This window comes from Ambystoma mexicanum, chromosome 4p (assembly GCF_040938575.1).
Source record: "Ambystoma mexicanum isolate Mex_15411 chromosome 4p, UKY_AmexF1_1, whole genome shotgun sequence".
NCBI classification, from domain to species: domain Eukaryota; kingdom Metazoa; phylum Chordata; class Amphibia; order Caudata; family Ambystomatidae; genus Ambystoma; species Ambystoma mexicanum.
Genome location: NC_090927.1, coordinates 1,176,815,229 through 1,176,836,221, shown reverse-complemented (window position 1 = coordinate 1,176,836,221; position 20,993 = coordinate 1,176,815,229). Strand labels below are relative to the sequence as shown.

The 20,993-nt window shown below is 46.1% G+C and overlaps 1 protein-coding gene across 1 annotated transcript in view; it reads left to right on the top strand.

Annotated features, from left to right (window-relative positions):
• Positions 1–10,102: 10,102 nt before the first annotated feature.
• IGF2R (insulin like growth factor 2 receptor) overlaps positions 10,103–20,993 on the top strand; it is a 2,762,372-nt gene continuing 2,751,481 nt past the window's right edge. The window contains 1 exon segment of the mRNA XM_069606818.1: positions 10,103–10,263. Coding sequence (XP_069462919.1) covers positions 10,169–10,263 — 95 coding nt within the window. The 5' untranslated portion in view covers positions 10,103–10,168.

Sequence of the window (20,993 nt, the reverse complement as noted above, 5' to 3'; positions counted from 1 at the left end):
ATTGCAAACCATTTAAGAAGATGGCAACGTTGGTGGTAAGTAAGCTTAGTCCGAGCCTCCGGTCTTGACATAGAATTCAGATTTTCAACACATTTGTTCCAGAAAGTAAATTTGCAATTCCCAATCATTATTGTTTCCCCTTTTTATTATACCATGCTAAGCTGAAGCTTGTGGTATCACGTGAACCGCGGGATGACGTGTGACATCATCCCGCGGAGCATGAAATAAAGAGGCTGGTTTCGTGCCTTTTCGGGCAGAGCGAAGCGGGGCCCGTGGAGTAAAAGAACTGCGTCTGTCATACTTTATGAGCGGCACTGTGTCACATGAGACCTGTGCTCCGAGCCCCATAACATTGGCAAGGACAGAAGTCCAGGACGTGCACCTGCCGGTTGGGCAGATCAGCGGCACCTGGGCTACCAATCCACACAGCGTGCTGTCCCTCAGCACGCCACAGGTTTGCCACATGCTCTGTGCATTCTGGTAAGGAATCCTGTGCAATAACAATCCTCATACTAATATTAACTGGCAGTTGCCAGAATTTTTGGATGCCCCAGGTGTCACCTGGCCATCTACCCCTCTGACTTGATTGCCTACAAGTTAGGCATGACCATGAGCCTCTTATCTCCACCTCGTTTGAGGCTGTGAAAATAGACCCTTGATCATCATTCATTTCATGTGGACACTCACCCTAGGCTGTGTCTCAGTGCTAAAAGACAAGCCTGCCTAGGTTTGTGTGCTTACCAACATGATTAAACATATACAGCCAGGAATTGTAAAGTTCTTGGACTGAAAGATATTTCGCGCCTTGAAACACTTGTGTATAGGCACGTTACAAATGCCATATCATATCATATCATACCACTCTGGCGCATTACTCTGAATTGTACAGTTGACACAGGAGTTCTCATGTTAATGTTTTTAATATGACCCCCTATCTTCTGAGGGCTCTTATTTTTATTAAACAAGCTAAAGCAGAAGCAGATTTAACATAACATAACATAATCACACCTATGAACAAGATTGCCATGTGGATAAAGAGCATGTTTGAATATATGAATAATAGAACAAGTGGTGGTTTCTGTTTAACAGCAAGTGTAAACTTTATGTCTCATAAGGCTATGCTACACTATACTACATGCCATCAATCTAAATACACTCAGCAAGCCCCCCCTTCACTCACGTTTACAGCAGAATGTGCTTCAAATGAAATAGTGCCTTCGGGGGTTTACGAGTTATGCTTAGCTCGGCCCGGCTGTCTCTTTTCTGCTGCTGCTCTGCTCAGGACTCCTCTGATCTGCACAGGACTCCTCTGCAATGCACTCCTCCCCAGCCCCTCAGGCCTCGATGTACAGGCAGGTCTGCTGCTGTTGGGTCCCCTTCTACTTTTGCTTGGGCCTTATATGTATGAAGGAACATGGTTTCCCTACCCGTGTGCGTGCATCATATCCGCTATCTGGAAGCGTAAAGCCTGGAGCTGAGCGTGTCACTGTGCTCACTGCGTTAGGTCTCCCATGTACAACTCCATCAGGTGGGTGTTCGCACCTCTCAGTGAGAGCTTTGTACCCGTTCAGTGAATGCCTCCACCTTACTCTATGGCCCTTGGCTATCTGTTGTGAAGAGACATTTCTCCCACTTGTTACATCTTAACCTTGCGGACGTGCACAAGGCTTCTGTTTGTGTCTGCCAATTTTCTGTTCTTGAATCCTTATCAGATATAACACTTAACAGTGTGAAGTCAACACTCGCACCTACTGGTTTGCAGTTAAAACATGCAGCCATCTGCCGTTTGTGGTTTGCTCATCTGCCAGAACAAGAAAGCACCACTTCCTGGACCTTGTTGAGGCCACGAAATATTCGTCCAGCAAGTGTGCACACTAGCCTTCTGTGTGAAGGTATGCTGTATGTTTGACGGCCATTCTTTAGCTATCAATGGCTGCAGGCCGCCCGAGATATGAAAACAGCTGTCATCTACATTTGTCATTGTTTCACTGGCTACAGGCTGCATGAGATATGAAAAGCTGTCTTAAGTTAGGCTTGTTTTCATGTCACCATAGAAGGGGCGGTCACAAATATCTAGGAGTTGGTGTGGCTCTCTCTGGAGGGTGCCCGTGTGCTTACCTTCACCCGACACACCAAGCAGGGTGCGGCTCCATATACAAGGAGTGCCTGTGCACCTGCATTTCTGTTGTGGGCAATCAAAGTGCCTAAAGGGGCAGCGGCTCCTCCCAGAGTGCCTGTGCACCCCCAACTGTTGTCTGTGTCGACCCACAAGCCTCAGGGGAGATGTCAGCAGAAGGCGCTGCCGCACCTGTACCACCACGTCACCAAGGGGGGGGGGGGGTTATCCAAACAACATGGATCGCTCGCACCCCTGTGTGAATTTGACATCGACGGGCCCCAACCTCCCTAGGCCCACGGTGGGAACAATGGCAGGAACGCCTGGATATGTACTTTAATGCCAAGGGGGAGAAAGACGACATGACAAAAAATGTAAGCTGATCTATTCAGCAGGGCCTGCAGTCCACAAGCTGTTCAAGATCCTGCGCCCCACCGATAATTCATACAATGCAGCTGTCAAGGCGTTGACAGATTACTTTGCTCCAATGGTGAACACTCACTACGAGAAGTTCATCATGCGCACCGCCATGCAACAAAGTGAGGAAAATCTGGAAAAGTACCACAGTGGCCTGAAGCATTTAGCTGCAACCTGCGGTTGGGAGAATGAAGAGGAGGAGGTGAGACTCCAAATCATTATTGGCTGCCACTCAGTAAAACTACAAAAGCAAATCTTGCGTGAACCAGGAATTACACTCCCTAGGATCATTGAGCTGGAACGCTCCAACGAATTAGCGGACGTCCGAGCATCCAAGAGGGAGTCGGCACTGAAGTCGGTCAAACTCCAAGAAGTGTGCTCAGTGGGGAGACAAAACCTGAAAACCCGGGAGCACCTGCCAACAAAAGAAGCAGTGGAACCCCTCAACCTCAGCACCCTGCCCACAGTGCGGGTATGATCTTACCCACGAGAATCACTTTGCCAGTGTACCAAGAGGAAAGGGAAATCCCAGAGGGTTCCCACAAGACAAGATGGCCCAGTCTGCCAACACTACGTCCACTAAGTCAAGTCGCAGATGGACCCTCCAGGTGCAGGCATAGGGGATGAAGAGGAAGATAGTTTTCTTCATATCAGCTGTACTCCCAGTTGGTGGCCGGGGAAAACACCAACCCAGATACGCAGTGACCATTCTGAACACCCCCGTCCATGTGCTTCTCGACACAGGTACCTCGGTCAACGTCATGGCCGACAAGCAGTACCGGACGCTACCTGGGCCTCCATCACTTCAAGAAATGAGAGTGCGCATATTCACTTTTGGTGCAAGACCCCATTACCACTATAAGGCGCCTTCACTTCCACTGTTCAACACCATGGTGTCTACATACGAGCCAGATTCTATGTGACCAAGGTAGCAACCCAAACACTATTTGGCTGTGCAGCAGGAGAAGCCCTGGGACTCATTCTTTTCACTCATGGAGTGTTTGTCGAAGACTTACAGATGGTGCTACAGAAATTCCAAAACATAATCACAGGAATAGGGCAGATGGAAGGTAAACCAATCTGGCTCCACATTGACGACACAGTCCAGCCGGTGGCTTTGAAACACTGTCGAGTGCCCATCCACCTTTGCGATAAAGTTGAGAAGGAGATACAAAACCTAGTGTACATTGATATCATCGAGAAAGTTGAGGGGTCCACACCCTGGGTGTCCCCAATCGTCATTGCCCAGAAACATAAACAACCGGACAAGGTCCGCATTTGCGTTGGCATGCGACTGCCCAACAAGGCAATTAGAAGAGAAAGACACTTGACCCCCACACTGGACGTCATTATCGCAGAACTAGAAGGTGCAACAGTCTTTTCCAAACTTGACCTCCGCTCAGGTTACCACCAGCTTCTCCTCCACCAGGACAGTCAATACATCACGACATTCACAACCCACGTTGGCCTCTGCAGGAATAAAAGGCTGAACTTTGGCATCTCATCATTGCAGAGGTGTTTCAGAACGCCATTCGCGGAGCACTGTGGGGGTGCCGGGAACCTTGAATGTGAGCAATGACATTCTGGTACATGCCAAGTCAGAAAGTGAACACGTGAAGTGGCTAGAGGAAGTCCTGTCGAGGATCCAGTCCCTAGGTACTAACCGTTCATCGCGAAAAAAACGAGTTTCTCAAGAACAAAATCGAATTCTTGGGTTTCATTTTCCAGGAAGGAGGACTATGCGCCGACCCAGCGAATGTCAGAGACATCCAGGAAGCCAAGGCGCCAGAATCCATCTTTGAGGTCAGGGGTTTCCTGGGGATGGTCACCTACTGTGGCCGTTTTATCGAAAACCTGGCCACCATATCTGAACCCCTAAGAAACCTCACAAAGCAATCTACAGCATGGAGGTGGACAGCCCTGGAAGAAACTTTGTTCGAGAACATCAAGAAGGCACTGTCAGATGAATGCATCTAGCATTTTCTGACCCCCAAAAAGTCACAGAGATCATTGTTGACGCAAGCCCTTTTGGACTTGGTGCCATCCTCACCCAGACTAATAGAGACAGCTCCCTATGCACTGTGGCATATGCCAGCTGAGCACTCTCTCCAACCGAGCGCGAAGCTTTGGCCGTGCTGTGTGGATGCCGCCATTTCCATGTATATATCTATGGGAAACCTGTGAAAGTGGTCACGGACTACAAACCCCTTTTACCCATTATGATGGGTGGGTCAGCCAACCCTGCCACGTATTGAAAAATGGATCCTCGACCTCAAATACAGGGCCGGTCAGAACAATGCTGCAGATTACCTATTCTGCCACCCCAAAGCGACAAACACGCCCCCCCCCCGAGGAGGTTGCGGCGGCGGAGGAACACCTGCGGCTCATCATAGAAAGCTCAATCCCCAACTCGATGGCCGCCGCCGAACTCAAAGCAGCATTGAGGCACGATGGGTGTTTCCAAATCCTGCGCAAAGCAATGGAGTCGGGTCAGTGCAAATCCGCTCTTGAGGATCTGGGTTCGAGAACACAGGAAGCTAAAAATAACAACTATGGAAAGTGTGAAGTGAACTAACATTTACGGATGATTGCCTCCTCCTGAGAGGGCCCCACATAGTCATCCCTACAGAACTAACCGACAGAGTGATTGCCCTTGCCCTTCACGGTCACCATGCCACTGCCAAAATGAAAAGCTGCCTCAGGCTCAAGGTCTGGTTCCCGGCACTTGAATCGAAAGTAGAGGAATTCATCTGTGCCTGCAAATGGTCATCCATGCCTGCAAATGGTGCCAAGCAGTTGGTCCAAATAACAGAGAACCATCCATCCAGTGCATGCCTCGCAGCAAAGAGCAGTGGGAAACCATTCACATGAACTTTGGCTCCACACAAAAAGACACTTCATGGTCATGATAGACCAACGGTCCCAGTACCCGGAAGCAGAGTTTCTCCTGTCCCTGGTTCTACAAGAAGTAATACCAGTGATGGAGAACATTTTTGCTACACATGGATTCCCCAAAACAGTATGCTCAGAGAACGGCTCCAAAAGTGAAAGCGTGGGCCTAGAAGAATTCCTAGCTAAGAGAAGAATTGAACACTGAAAAATCACACCTGAATGGCCACACACGAATGTTGAGGCAGAGCGCTTCATGCGCACACCCAACAAATGCTTTCGCATAGCACATGGGTAAGGGACATGTGAGAGACGAGCCCTCTTTCAATTTTTACTTGAGTATAGAACCACCCCACACTGCTCCACAGGCGTGGCACCGGCAGAAGGCCTATTTCAGATGTGCACCTGCACGTTTCTACCCGAACTGGAGGGGAGAACTCCAGGAACAATAGACAATGAAAGCGTGCGTGCCCGGAGGGAAATCGCAATCCCAAAGGAGAGAATCAGGTGAAGACTGCATGAACATCATATAGCGTTAGGCGACACAGTCCTGGTGAGAGCCTGGCACCCAGAAGGAAAATTGTCTCTCCCACATAAGCCCTCACCTCTCCAGATAGTGCGAATGCAAGGATCGCAAGTAACAGCGGCAGATGATCATGGGCTAGTGACACGGAATTCCAGTTTCTTTCTAAAGGCTCTCAGGCCCACCCCGGCTGCAAACAGACTGGTACAGACAGAGAGTGTGCCCACTCCCTCTGAAAGAAAGTGACAAGGAAGATGACAACCAAAGGGATCCTTATCTAGAAAGAATGACGGAGCCAACAACCCAAGTACACAGACATCACCCAGAACCCGCCACAGCCAGTGGGGCTGAAAGACGATACCCCACCCGGGAACTGAGAGGGCCCCCGGTGCGACTGAAGGACTATGACCTGAGCACCTGAGTGGTGAACACTCAGGGGACATAAAGCCAGATGAATTACCCCAACCTGCGGTAACCGTTATTTCCTCAACATGTTGTATTTTTCTGTTATGTATTCTTTAAACATGTGCCTTGCCATTGTTTATGACATGTTCTGCAAGTCAAAGTTTTGCTGTTATACAAATGGGGAGGAGTGTGGTATCACGTCAACCGCAGGATGACATTTGATGTCATCACGCGGAGAAGGAAATAAAGAGGCTGGCTTTGCGCTTTTTTCGGGCAGAATGAAGCGGGGCACGTGGAGTAACAGAACTGCATCTGTCATACTTTATGCGTGGCGCCACGTCACATGAGGCCCGTGCTCCGAGCCCCATAACAATGCTGTGTGCATCTCATGTTCCTCTTTATACATTTCTCTGTTGCTGAGTGAGGGGTGGAAAAGATCATGAGGAAAACGTGAGTCTACTCTACTCTACGTGATCTAAAAGTCTTCACTAATAACATTTATTTATTTGAATTTAGTTTATTACACACTTTTAGCAATTCATAAAGACTTTTAGCCATTCATAAAAAGGGAAGAAAAGCAGAAGAGAAGTAAAAAAGAGGAAGGTAAAAAAGAACAAGAAAAAAATACTTCGCTTATATTCCTTTCTCTATCTTACTAGTATTTAAAATCAGTTACAAAAATCTAGCTTTACTATTCAGTTTGGTGTGGTAAATCTTTCTTTTTCCCTTTGTCATCTTCCAATTGGTCTGGCTTGAACTTTAATATAACAGCTGTAGGAAGTTTGCAGTTGCATAATTTACACTTCGATCTTTTAAAAAGTTTTTAGAGCATCATAGACATGTGTGCATCAGTAACCAATTAGTGACAAGCATACATTGTTTTGTTCATGCCAACTTTTTCTACCCCCATCTTGGGGTTTCAGTGCAGTTCGATTCCATTGCTCATATGTAATAACCATACATAGTAACCGTCAAACTATCCCCCTCCTCCCCCAAAACATTTCCCAACTTATGGGTGAAGAAGTGTTCTGCTCTTGCTTTAAGAGTTCAGCTGGTTGGACCGCTTTTCCAGCTTAATGTTCGTATTTGTCAAATAATAGGTATTGCACGGAGCAATCTAGGCTTAAAGTACATCTGCTCTTTATCGTCTGTGAATTTGTGTAGTGGTAGCCAAGTGTTCAGATACTTTGAATAGGAGCCAAGAACTATTGCTGTCACCTTTTCCATAGCCATCTGTCACAATCACACCTTATTAGGTAAGAGAGTTCAACACTCTTTCCCGAATCACAGAACCCGAATGAATCGACCCCTCCCACCGTGGTTGGCACAGGTACCTGATTGTATATACACAGGACACCCCGTGGCAGCCAATGGGGGTAAGGGGGATTAGGGAGAGATTGTGGATAGGGTGGGGGAATTAGGAACACTGGAAAAAGGAGTAGGGAGCACCTAGTTTGGATAGGAATGGGGAACCACAGGGTAAAAACCTAACCTGCATAAACAAGGGAAAATACCCTCCTGACACACCAATCCGTACTTACTTCCTTGCACTCTTGCAAGGCACCTGACCCTACCTAGGAACACCTTAATACATGCACCATATTTCATGAACACATAGAGAGCAATAGACTTTCAAGCGGAATAAAATAAACAAGGGAATAATATCACTGCATGAAAAGACTAACACATGCCCCGTTTGGGCAAAGCAGCAGAAGCACATTCACATACATAAAGGTTAGCACACTGTAGACAGTCCCAGTTCACAGCACTAGAACCATTGCCCAAAACTTGTTTCATGTCCACTAAGATACTTGTTCTCTGAGCCCAGGATTGTATGCAACCATTTTCATGCCAAGTTCTTGCCCCTTATCAAAGAACAATCAGCATTTCCCATCCAGACTCAAAAGCGTTTCTTTCTTAGCACGTGTGATCCAATAAAACCTTGCTTTCACAAACAAACGCCATGAATAATTGATTTCCAACACTCTTGCAATGAGAGAACACTAGTAGGTCATAAATCACAGCACCCGCTCCCCGTAGTACTTATCTTTAGCCCGGGAGCCCCTTGCATACATGCCAACCCTCCCGATTTAGGCGGGAGACTCCCGATTTTTTTTTTAAAAAAAGTACTATTTGTTACTGTCTCCCACCTAAAATAACAATATCCCCAATGCATTCCTATGGGGAAAATGCATTCTTCCGATTTCGGTGCTGAAATCTCCCTCTGAGGGGCTTCAGAATGTTGGCAAGTCTGTCCTTGGGACTACCCGGACGAAGAAGGCGCTGCATCAAAGAAACAGTCTGGCAGCGTCTCCCCTCTCCGACCTGCGTGTTCCTCCAGGTCAGTAAATCATCCAGCCATTGGGCATAGCAAAACCTCCTCCACGCCAAAATAAGCCGCACCTGTCTTGCGCCGTTGCTGGCTGATAAGCCTTCCTGATTGTAATCAGCTGGCAACGCGTGCGAAGACAGGACTACAAAAACGCCCAGGGGCTGCTGGGAATTGAAGTCTCTGCCCCTGTAGCTGCCCAACCGTGCTCATCTCACGCATTGCAGCACCCCAAGTCTACCCCATCCTCTATTCCTGACACCATCACTCCCCACAACCTCACCCACCACATGGCTACTATTGGTCCTTCCTTAGTTTTCCATGCTTGTGCAATCGTAATTCTGGCCGCGCTCAACATATGGGTGATAAGCGTGACTGTAGGTCCTGAGATTGCATAACATCCCTCGACCGCCTCCCCCAGGAGCACCACTAGTGGATGGAAGGGAAGCCTCACATGAGTTATTTCGTTAATTTCTTAAAATCTCCTTCCAGTAGGTCTTGTAAAGTTCTTTTAGGAGATGGGTCTCTCTTAAGTCTCTCAGTTCCGGGCAGAATATACATAGATGTTCTAATGTTTCTTTTTGTATGGCGCACAATCGACATTTATCGGTTTCCACTTTATTATAACTCTTACGTGTTCTTTTGGTGTGGATTAATTTTAATCTCATTCTCATTAAGACGTTCCTCATTCTCTTTATCTGAAATGTGTTTAGATAGCATTTTGTTACATTTAGAAGGCCAAAATTGCTCTTGAAGAAGGTATGAGTATAGGATTCCGCTCTCTTCTCTTCTGTCTTTCTCCAATCATCGGCCCGAATAATTCTCTAATAACATTTAAGCAATTCACAGAATCATTTAAGCGCAAAACAATATTAAAAGGTCCACACTGCAGATCACGCGACAGTTCAAACACTCAGAACAACTAAAGGTCTCATCGTGGAAATAAGAAGCGTACTTAGATTCACAAAGGTCCCCTTCAGGAAGTTAATGCTAGCGACCATTTGGAGATGCGAATGTTCATGTATATATAACGGTACACCCTAAAAGAAACAGATATGCAGTTGTAATTTAGGACATTAAAAATAAATGTTTATGACAGTGTTTTACAAATTAATATACAAGTTATAGTTTAATATATGTATATGAGAAACAATACTACCATACTATGTTTCACTATAAAGTAAAATTAAAATGCTTTTTTACACAAAGAGTGAATACCTTACATGTTTCCACATTTAACAAACACTATCATTGCCAATCCGCCTAATCTTTCTAAAATCTGGCGGCTCGTGTGGGATCAAAAACCACTACAAAATGGACGCCGTGTACGCTTGCTGCTGCTCACAGAGAAGTCCTTCCTCCATTTCTTAATCATAAACCCAGTGCATGTGACTGACTGTCAGTGCTGCCGCTTCCTGTTGTTACTCCCACGTCCCTAAGACATCTGTAGTTGCCGGGGGCTCGCAAAAACGAGAGCAGAGGGGCCACAATGCAAGCTGCTGGCCCCACCCTTCTGCTACTGCTCATCCCGCTGCTTTCCCGGGGGAGCAATGATCAGAGCTGGGACCACCCTGAGCTCTGCGGGTAAGTCTGGCACCCTTCTACACCTCGGCAGACACTCATTAAGTACCATTACGTTCATCCGCCTCCATGTATTCATAAATCACACCCTCTCTTTTGTAGCCAGCTATCCAAAGCCCCTCCTAAATAATATGTACCCGGGAAGTATAGGTCACCGGTTTTATACCCTTCACCCTAAAGCAGTGGTCTTCAAACTTTTTTGGCTGGGGCCCCCATGGAGCAAAATTTGGGCAGGCCAGGACCCCCCAAAAATGCCAAATGGACAGTATGTATGATATGATAAGCGCGTTATAAATAACCTAATACCCGGAGGTTTCTAAGCGCGGACCCAGGGATCGAACCTGTGTTGCTTCGTGTCGTCTTGCTTCCAAGGCAAGCACGTTGCTGCTGAGCTATCCTCCCGGGCTCGCATCACTATTGCGTGCTGTCACCACACACTACTCCCAGTATAGTCCCTGGGCTCCCCCACCTGCTCCCATCGCAGTCACTGGGCTCCCTCATCCCACTCCTACCCAGTCCCTGGGCTCTCCCCACCCCATCGCACCCAATGGGCTTTTCCCATCCTGCTTCCACCACTATCCCATGGTACCCGTCCATCCTGCTCCCATCACAGTCCCTGGGCTCCCTGTTCCCAACGCAGTCTGAGGGCCAGTGGCGGCTGGTGCATTTTTGAAGTGGAGGGGCATAACTATTTCCCCAAAAATGCCTAAGCGACCGAGCGCAGTGAGGTAGCCTGAACCAATCAAGCGGGGATCAGGGAGGTTTTCCCCTGTGATGTGTTTTGTTTTTTTAAATAATGGGTTAAAATGTTGCATTGAGAATCGTACAAAAATGTCGACCTTGGAATTGCGACGGCCGAAAATGGTGACTTTTTTTTTTTATCCCCCCCTTACATCACATATATATGTGGGGGGTTTGGAGTATAATATTAATATGGGGTGGGCTGCGGGGGGGTTTCCCCCACAGATATATGTGGTGTAAAGGGTTAAAAAAAAAAAGTCAGCAATTTGGGCCGTCGCAATAATCACATAGGTCCGTTGCATTGTAGAGCATACTTTAAAAGAAGAAATGGGTAAATAGCTAAACAGTTAGCAATTGGTTCTGGGGGAACCAGGGAGGAGGCATTACATTTTTACTGGACATCTATGATAGATGGCCAGTAAAAAAATACCATCCCTGACCCCTGGGTCCCACTGGGCCTAACACAATCAACACGATTATGTGTGTATGCAAGGCATTGGGGTGCCAAGGGGGAAAGCATGGTATTTTTGACTGGACATCTATGATAGAAATCCAGTAAAAAAAAAAAAAAAACACCATCCCTGTTCCCTGGGCTCCACAGCGCCTCAAAAGGAGAGCTGATTTTGGCAGGTGTGTAGGGGTATTGTGCAACAAAGTCGTTTAGGCATTTTTAAAATGCCTTTGTTGTAAACCCTTCTTCCCCCCTCTATCCACCACTTGCCAAATGCAGCTCAACGGACACCCACACACCCACACACCCACCACCACCACCACGACCACCACATCTTCACTTATAACACAAGCATACACGCATCCATACAGATGTTTAAATAAAAAATAAAAAAAAGAACATAAACGTACCTTCTGCAGGGGCCTCCGCGTGGGTGCTGAAACCCCCCGCTCCAGGCTGCTCTGTCCATATGTGCGAAGAGGTGCAGGAGCTCCCCCTCGCACATACAGACATGCAGTGCCCCAGCCAGCATTTCCAGTGAGCTATGCAATGCTGGCAAAGCAAAACGCCCCAGCCTTGCATGGCTCAGTGAGCACGTGCGGCTGGGGCACTGAACAGAACTGTCAAAGGGAAATGGTGTTTCCCTTTGACAGTTCAGCCAGCCCAGGAGCACTCCCTCAGCTGGGAAAAGCAGCTGAGGGAGTGCTCATTGTCTCACTGGGCTGGCTCCTTAGCTCCTCCGTAATGGGCGAGGGGGCCACTGGGTGGGCGTTCCCTCGCCATTATGGATGAGCCGCCAGGCTCGGACTGGCTTATAGGACAATGCATGTATCAAAAATGCTAGTGTGGGCCATTTAAAATGGGCCACCTTTTTGGCCAATGTGGGCCAGTTTGATGAGTTACTTCACTATGCAGTTAGATTTTGACCATTGAGCAGTTAGTAATTTTGACCATCGTTAATGAATAAACTTTTTTATTTTTTACTTGTTTTGATTGAAAATCAATTTTTACAATAGTCGACTTTTTCATTTCTGTTGTCCAAGTAAAAAGAAAATCGAGATCCTAGAGGGGGGGGGGTGCGATAAAGGAAAAAGGTTGAGGACACAAAGTAGTTAATGATCAATCGGTTTTCTCAAATCCCCTGGAGTTTTCTCCTTTCTTTTTTCGAGGCAGGTTCTGTGGATCTGTTGAAAGAACACCCCCCCCCACCCCCCGACCCATTTTTTTGAATTTATTATTTTTTTTTTTTCTATTAGTCAATAGTTTAGCTTTCAATTGTTTCATGGAGTATCCAGTTCCAACTTCTCAAAGAATTTAGTGACAGCAATCACCCATGTAGTCCTTTCGCCACTAAGTAAACGTGACCACCATTCGTTTTCTTCATAGAAATGAAGATCAGAGAGAATGTGTCCCAAGTAGGTCTAGTGCTGCATCGCTAGAGCTTGGCGCTTTAATAAAAGGTGTTTCAAATTTTCAGTTGACTCTTTGGTTTTATAAAAACAGCAGTAGTTTTCACTTAGTTTACTCCTTATAGCAACCACCTCCTTGGTCTTCAGTAAGTTCAATCTTATTCTCATAAAGTTTTCCCTTAAACTTTTGTTTGAGAATTTTCGAATGTAATTTGGTGACTGATTGATTTTGTTTGTCATCGGGGGAATATTTTTTGTCAATTTGTTTTTGTTAGCCTGGTCTTGCGTTGTTATCCAATCGTGCATAAGTAACTATTTTTTTTAATTTTTTTTTTTACTTTATTCGGATTTTTCAGTAGGCCTTCCCCTGTGCAAATGATTTGCTCTAGTTGATCTTGAATGTCCATGATCCATCTCGACATGATCTTGGTGGTATTTCCCTGCAGCTCTTTTCTGATCAGACTGAATGTATGAGGACTCGAAGGATCAATTACCTTCCTGTAGAGCATGATTTAATTGAGAGTCACTATCGATGAGATTGACCCTCCGGATCGATGCTATCAGTGTTGATTGTGGGAGTGTCAACACCTTTTGCCAAACTTTCCTTCTAGCATTTCCCATAGGATTTCAGGAAGGTTTGGAATTGCTTCCTCTCCGTATGTTAGACTCGGTATGATCTTGGACTTATAAAACTTCAGAACCGGTATGAAGGAGAATCTTCTGTACTTCATATTTATTGCTTTGGTCTGTGCAATCAAGAGTTTCAGTTTTTCCTGCAGGGCGTCTTGCATTGGTAAATCTTTCTTCTTTAAATATCAGAATTTACTTATATTTTAACACAAAGCACCCCCTTGGGTACTATTCAAACAGTCTGTGACTAAAGCAATGAATATCCGTTTACAATTGGGGGCCACTTTTTCATTGGTGTCTGAGACAGTTTCATGCTTCTGCCCGACCATGTGAGCCGCCCCTGCCATTTCGTCCAATCTAAAAAAAAAAAAAAAATACCTTGTTTATTATTTTTTTTAGATTTCATGCTGGCCTTGCCCCACAATTTGAATACCACTGCCTTAAAGGTATGATCACAGAGATGTACAAAGTCGTGGACCTGTGCACCCTCAAACCTCCCCCAGCTATCCCTCCTCCCTTTTACCCCATTACCCCAATACAAAACCGCTACCTACTCTCTCCCACTCCTCCCCAAAGTAACGCAATGAAATAAAACGCATCTTAGGATCACTGTTATTTCAATTATTGTTCCGTACAGCTTATGCATACTTCCCCTTTCTAATCATTGCATAAGGGACACAGGAAACGCCATACGCACCCCCATTACCCACACACAGCTGTGCCAGCACTAATGTTCATCACGTTTAAATTAAGAGACTTGTAGATCCCTGTTTGTTTTGTGTTGTGTGGCTCGACGAGAATGGGCAACATGCTATCAAAATTAACTGCAGCAACACTGGCTTTGTCAGGTAGCTCATGGCACTATGACAATAGCGTATTACTGCTTGCAATACACAGGCTCCCACCCAGTGAAGGTGCTTCGGTCGGAAAAAAGTAAGGGAGCTATTTAATTTTTCAGGAAAGTAAAGGTACATTGTACCCTTTAGTTCCCGCCCACTTTGACCACAGATTATATAGCAGGAGCCGAGATAGAGGGGGTTTCAACTATAGAGGAAAAATTCCAGTTTTTGTGTGTGGTGGGATGTTTGGGTCTCACAATATGTCATCAAAGATGCGAGTGAGATCTAAGCAAGTATCACATTGGGCTCCCGTTTATAAGGTGACCAGACGTCCCGGTTTTGCCAGGCCTGTCCTGGTATTTGGTGCTCTGTCCCCCTTTCTCAAGATGATGTTCCCATTGGAAACTGCAGTGGGCCTGGTTTTTGCTTGTAGGTCTCGATGGCCTCTTTGGGCATGGCCCAGAAAGAAAAGGGGCAGGGGTTGTTAATGGGATAGTCGCAGTGGTCTTCAAACTAGGGGGTATGGACCCCTTCGATGGGCTCAAACGATGTCCGGAGGGGGGGCAGTATCTTTAAAGAGGGATTAAGGGGGCTGCTTTTAATAGAAAATATAAGTAGTAGAAAATCTTACAGGGTGGATAAACCCCTATGCAGGAAGACCAGAAACCCATTTTTTTCTCAAGGGGCGGGGGCGCTCTCTGTGTGAAAAAAGTTTGAATACCACCTGGCTAGAGGGAGGCAGGTGTGAATGAGAGCAGACTGCTTATATGGTTCTATGTTCTTTGCCAGTGATGGTATATGTGGTTTATCCTAAAGGAGCCAATACATTGCAGTACTGCAGCTCAGGTTAGCTGGTGGAGTGTGATCGGTCAAGATGTGTTCTTTGGCAAAGCTCTGCCAAGGCTAATCTGGTGTTCGTGTACCAGATGCTGCTATGTGCAAGGTGGTCTTTGGGTGTGTAGAGTAAAGTGCTAGGTGATTTAGCTGCTAGTTGGTTGCTTGAGATTTAGGGCTCCTGTTATGGGGACTTAAAACCCGACCGAATCATCAGATTTCAGGTCTATTATTGATCCGTGTGTGAGTTTCAAATCATGTTGTTCTCCCGGTGTGTGAAGTGGGGGCTTTAGTTATTTTTCAGTTGCTTTATGGCAATAGAAAAGGGGAGTGGGGACCAACCCATCTGAGTCCAATCTCCTAGGTATGTTGATTGGATCTTGTTCCCAGGCCTGTGTTGGTGAAAACTAGCACCAGTCACACGACTGGGTCGAGTTTCCATTCTGTTCCACCTAGTCATTGAGATTCATGTCTTTCATTGTGTAAGATCGTATTGGATCTAAGATGTCAGACAGGCTTTGCCATTTGGGAGTGGAGGGGGGTAGTTTTTTTGGTCGAACATTGTCTCTAGGATGACTGTTAGTTACAGGGTTCGAAATTAAGATTTTGCTAGCAGGATCTTAAACCAGCTCCAGTGTGTCTGACCTCACCCAAAAGCCACAAGCTATCACTGGGTAACCAGGAGTTAGTACAAAGCATACTGCACGTCTAACTTCTCCTGCTATGCTTGTGTTTCTATTTCATTCTGAGTCTCAGTTTCGATTTTTCTTAGGGCAATTTGTAGAATTTTGGTTGTGACGATTGCCCATGCGGTTATCTGGCCGCTGATCATGTTTGGCCACCAGGTCGATTCTTTGCGGCCCCCATAAGGCTCCAGGACCGGTTTTAAGTAGCTTTCTCTGGTTGTTAGTAGTGCCAGGCATGTGGTTGCTAGGTGGCGAATGGATTCTACTTCGTCCTTCTTTTTGCATAGTCTGCAAGAATTCGAGTTCGACAGCTCTCTGATGAGGTGGATTTCATTGGTCGGGAGTAGATTCAATCTAGCTCTAAGGAAAAGGTGGCGGAGCGGTTTGCTAGGGAATTTTTTGTATATTTCAGCTGCATCGTTTGCTTTTCTGGCAAAAGGTGGCAGAGGACTTAAGAGCTTGTTTTTGTCCGCCCTTTCTTGAGTGTTGATCCAGTCTAGTTCCTCTAGTTTTTTGTTTTTTTTGATTCTGAGTGGATTCTGTAGCAGCTCCTCCTCTGAGCATACTATTGTCGCCAGTTTGGCCTTTTTCTTTGTCGCCCGACGGTTAGCATTTTAGATCTGCCTGACTTGATTTCTTTTTGAAGCAAGTTATATAAGGGCGATGCTTCCGGGAGCAGGATGTTTCTGTAGAGAGTCATACTGCTGTTTTCCGGGTTGTATACAAATTGTTCGTATTACAACTGTTTGAATTACAATTGACCTTTTCACAATTGACCTAATTGTGAAGGTCAATTGTAACATATATGTGGGGGGGAAACCCCACGCAACCCCCACCCAACCCAAAACCCATTTATTTATATATATATATATATATATATATATATATATATATATATATATATATCATTCTATATCTTAATTGTGACCCTTTAAAATCGGTCAATTGTTTATTCGAACAATTCGGTGTATACCGTTTTCCGCTAAGGCTTCTAAGGAGTTAAGGCCTAGCTCTCTTCTGATGGCTGGCATTGATGTAGAGTTGGCGAGTGACAGTACGGATCTCCAGAAGAAGCCTTCGATTTCTTTTTCCCAGATCTCCTCTGGAAGCGCTGGCATGGCTTTGGCTCCGTATAGCAGGGTGAGGACCACTTTTGTTTTGTAGTAATTTAACAGAGGGATCATGGAGAAGCGGCCGAATTTGTTATCTAGCATGCGTGCTTGGGTTACTGAGGATCTTACTTTCATCCAGATGAAGCGTTGCATGCAGGTTTCCGAGCGAGAGTTGTCCAGCGTGACGCCCAGATATTTGAATTCTGTCACTACTTCGATTGAGTTGCTTTCAAGTTGCCACGAGATGCTCTTCGGCCGTTTGTTGTTTTTTTGGTTTTTCCGTAGGATCATTCTCTTTGTTTTATTGATGTTGATTTGCAGTTTGTTTGTTTTGATGTACCATGCTAGATTGGTTAGCTTCCTTTGCAGGCCGATTGGTGTTTGATCCGCCAAGGTGATATCGTCTGCATATAATAATCTTTCGATCGCCATTTCTCCTAATTTCGGTGGGAAACTTTTCACCGTTGTTGCTGAGTCTCTGTAATCTCCTAGAAATGCTGTGAACAAAGCCGGTGTGAGTGGGCAGCCTTGCTTTACCCCTCTAGACGTTGTTATTGCGTCTGATAGTAAGCCTTTCTTGTTCAGCTTTACTCGCATCAATGTACTATAGTGGAGAGCCTTGATTGGATCCAGTATCTTTTTGGGACAGTTGGCAGCTAGAAGTTTTTCCCACAGTAATGGTCTGTCCACTGGAAGGTACAGCCTTGATGATCCCTCCTGGGATTTGCTTTTCAGGGTGCTTAGGAGCATGATGTTGACAATAGTCCCAGAGTTTTTCCGGAATCCCGCTTGGAACTGGTCGTTAAGAGACGCCTTTTGAACCAGCCTTGAAATTTGTGTAGCAGGAGTGAGGGAAACACTTTTCCAATCGTATCCAAAAGTGCAATTGGCCGGTAATTTTGGGGGTTTGTCCTGTCGCCCTTTTTAAAGATTGGGACGAACACAGCTGTGCTCCATGATCTCGGTAGCAGTCTGCTGGTGACGCATGTTTTGAAGACCAAATAAAGGTGGAGCATTCTTCGGGGAAGTTTTTCAGGCTGATGTTTGTCACCCCGTCTGGTTCTGGGGCCCTTAACTTTTTTAATTTGCTTATAGCAGTTTGGATGGACTCTCTATCCGCTACGTCTACCCACTCTTCGCATGTTGTGGTTTTCTTGCGTTCTTTTATTTCGGGGGGGGCCTCTGAAGACTTCATTGAAGTGGGCTGTCCAGCAGGTTTCGCTTACGCTGTTAGTCTGAGTTGGTTTGGTGTGTACTCCTGAAAATTTGATCAGTATCCAGAATGCTCTATCGTTTTTACCCCCAATTTTTGCGAGCATTGCTTCTGAGTCTTTTTGGTATATGGACAGTCGTCGGTTTCTTAGCCAGGCTTTGTGTAAAGAGTTGTTTCTTTGCGCCATTCATTCCGATTGCTCTTCCTCCGTGTTTTCTTTTCTTGCCTTTTTTATTTTTTTGTTGTATTTTTTTTTTTTAGGCGTCTTATTACTGCTCTTTTCGCCACCAGTTGTTCGTCGTATTGGTGCACCGAGTGTTCTTCCGAGGTCGTTTTTTTTCGTTGTCCTCGCTTTATATGGACTCTGTAGAGGCTGATAGTCCGGTTCCGTGTCCTCTTGGATTGTTTTGTAACTCGGGCTGTTATGGTATCTGGCCATTATCTCTTTTACTCTGTGCTCCGTTAATTTTAATCGGGACCCTTGTTGATTGCACTCCGTTTGCATTTCAGTCCACTTTACTTTCTAGGGTGGACATGGTCCAGGTTGCTTTGAGCAGATTGTGGTCGCTTGCGACCGTTTTTATAACTCCGAACGAGGTTGCCAGGTTTAACAGTGGTCACTCGCAAAGATGTAGTCGATAGTGCCGCTTGAGGTGTCGCTTGCCCAGGTTGGCCAGCGGTTTGGATTTGGAAATGCTTGGTCAAAATTTGAGTATCCTCTCGACTCCATCAGCTCCAGCCATCGCGTACCTTTTTTTCTGCTGGGGTAATGCCATGTTTTGTCTCTGCCAGTGATGCAGGGCATCGGCATTTAGGTCTCTGCAAATTATGATGGAGGTCACTTCCTGTTCAGTGTACAGCTTGTCGACTATTGTTTCAATGGAGAGTAGGAGCCCGTCGTCTGTTATGATTTGAGGATTCCAGTAAACTACGATGATTACAATCAGTAGTTTCTTGGCTATTCCGTTTTTTTGGGAATCTGGCATGGTCCAGCTTGTGAGTGCTGCAAGATGAGTCCGGGAGGTTGACAGGGTCCGTTCGATGGTGATTCCTCTTCCTGATTGAACCGCAAGAAGGATCCCGGCAGATGGACGGCCCAGTTCGTTTATTTTTTTTTGCTGGAGAGTCCACTATGGTGAACCCATCTAGGTGAGGGGTTGCAGATAGTCAGGTTTCTTAGAGAGCCAGGATTTAGATTGACGTCACCTCTTTGCATCAGGTGTCTGTACCCACGTGTGTTCCAGGATCCAAAGGTTAATGGCGATGTCGAGAGTACTGGTTTTTCTAGCTTCTGTGACGCTTGTGCCGCAATTCCGTCAGTAGCAAATTGCTTTTTATTGCTCCGGATTGGCAACTCTTTCGGCAGCCACGCCCATAGTTGTTTCAGAGGCAAGGACAGCAGTTTTCTTCCTTCCGAATTTGGAGGCTTGTCTGCTGTCCTGTCTGCCCTTTTGTGGCTCTCTGCAGACAGTGAGGCGCTTGTAGTGCTTTGAGTTCCCTTTGGTTGGGTTTGTTGGGTTTCCGAGCTGTGGTTGTCGCTCCTTGACTCTTTTCTTAGCATTCTGTCCCTTTTTGGACCTGACTCCATCGTATGGGGAGATCTGCTGTAGTCCGATTGCCTCGAGTCTGTTGGTTTGACTTTGTCCCTCGGCGTTCTTTTGGCGTTGTATAGGTCTTCTGTTTTGGACTTGTAGTGGGTCCTTCCTGGCGATTATTTTAGCCTATGAGCAGGGGCAGCAGAGTCTAGTATAGGTTTAGTCAATATTGAGAGATGGAAGCCTCATAGGGTTAGATCATCTAGAGCTTTTTTTGTACAGGACGGGAGGACCGAGGCTCTTATATGAATGTAGGCTTTTGCGGTTTTTCCTCTATGGTATGGTTCGATCCTCGCGTAATCTTCTGTTTTCAGATATTTTAGTGTCAGAGTTTTGCTGAAGATGTACCTCACAGTTCTTCTATTTAGCACCATTTCGTCCTTGTTCCTTGGTGTTTGTTCTAGCTTCAGGGTCAATGTCGGAGAACCGTGTGGTGATCTTGTTGATCGGACTTGTCTGCCCCAGTGACCTCTGCTCGGAAGTCCGGGATTGCTGTGTCTGTGTGGCTCCCCATCACCTGTTACCTTTTCTGGGTTTTTATACTTTGAGATTGTGTCGCTTTTGCACCGGTGGCGATTGGTTAGAGGTGCTTTCGATGGGGCTCTGTGGGCTCTGCTGCACTCCAGTTGTTCCAGCCTTCTTTTGCTTCGCAGAACTGCTTCCTGCGGGTATCTTGGACGTTCTCTAGTGTATGATTTTGCTAGTTGCTCCGTTGTAGTCTGGATTCTTTGTGGGGTCTTGACAGTCGGGGGTGTCCTTTGTGTTTTGCCCTCTTCCCCTAATACTGTATCATTAAAGTGCTGTGAGATGTTCATTGAAGACGCCATCTGCAAGGAAGTCGTCTGTTGTTCTGGGAGATTTCACGGTTGGGTTCGGCGAGCGTACGCCTGTTTTTGACTTCATTGGGTCTGACCCTGGTGTCTCCTCTTCCTTTAGGGGCTTCCATTTGTTTGTGTTATCTGGCGGTTTTCTTATGTTGGTCTGCTCTTCCTGCTGCCTTTTCTCGCCCATTGGATCATGTGGTTTTAGGAATGATTGATTGTGAAAGGCGATCTATGGGCTTTGTGGGTGTTTTCCGTCGTGCTCTTTCCGCCACTCGGCGCCCCCACCAGTTGTTTTTTGTTGATTTCGCTTATCTTATTCTTGGTGTCGTTGCTGCCTTTTCTCGGAGAGCTTTCCTTGAAAAAAAAACCTCCGGCAGGTTTGCGCTTTTAGGGAACTTA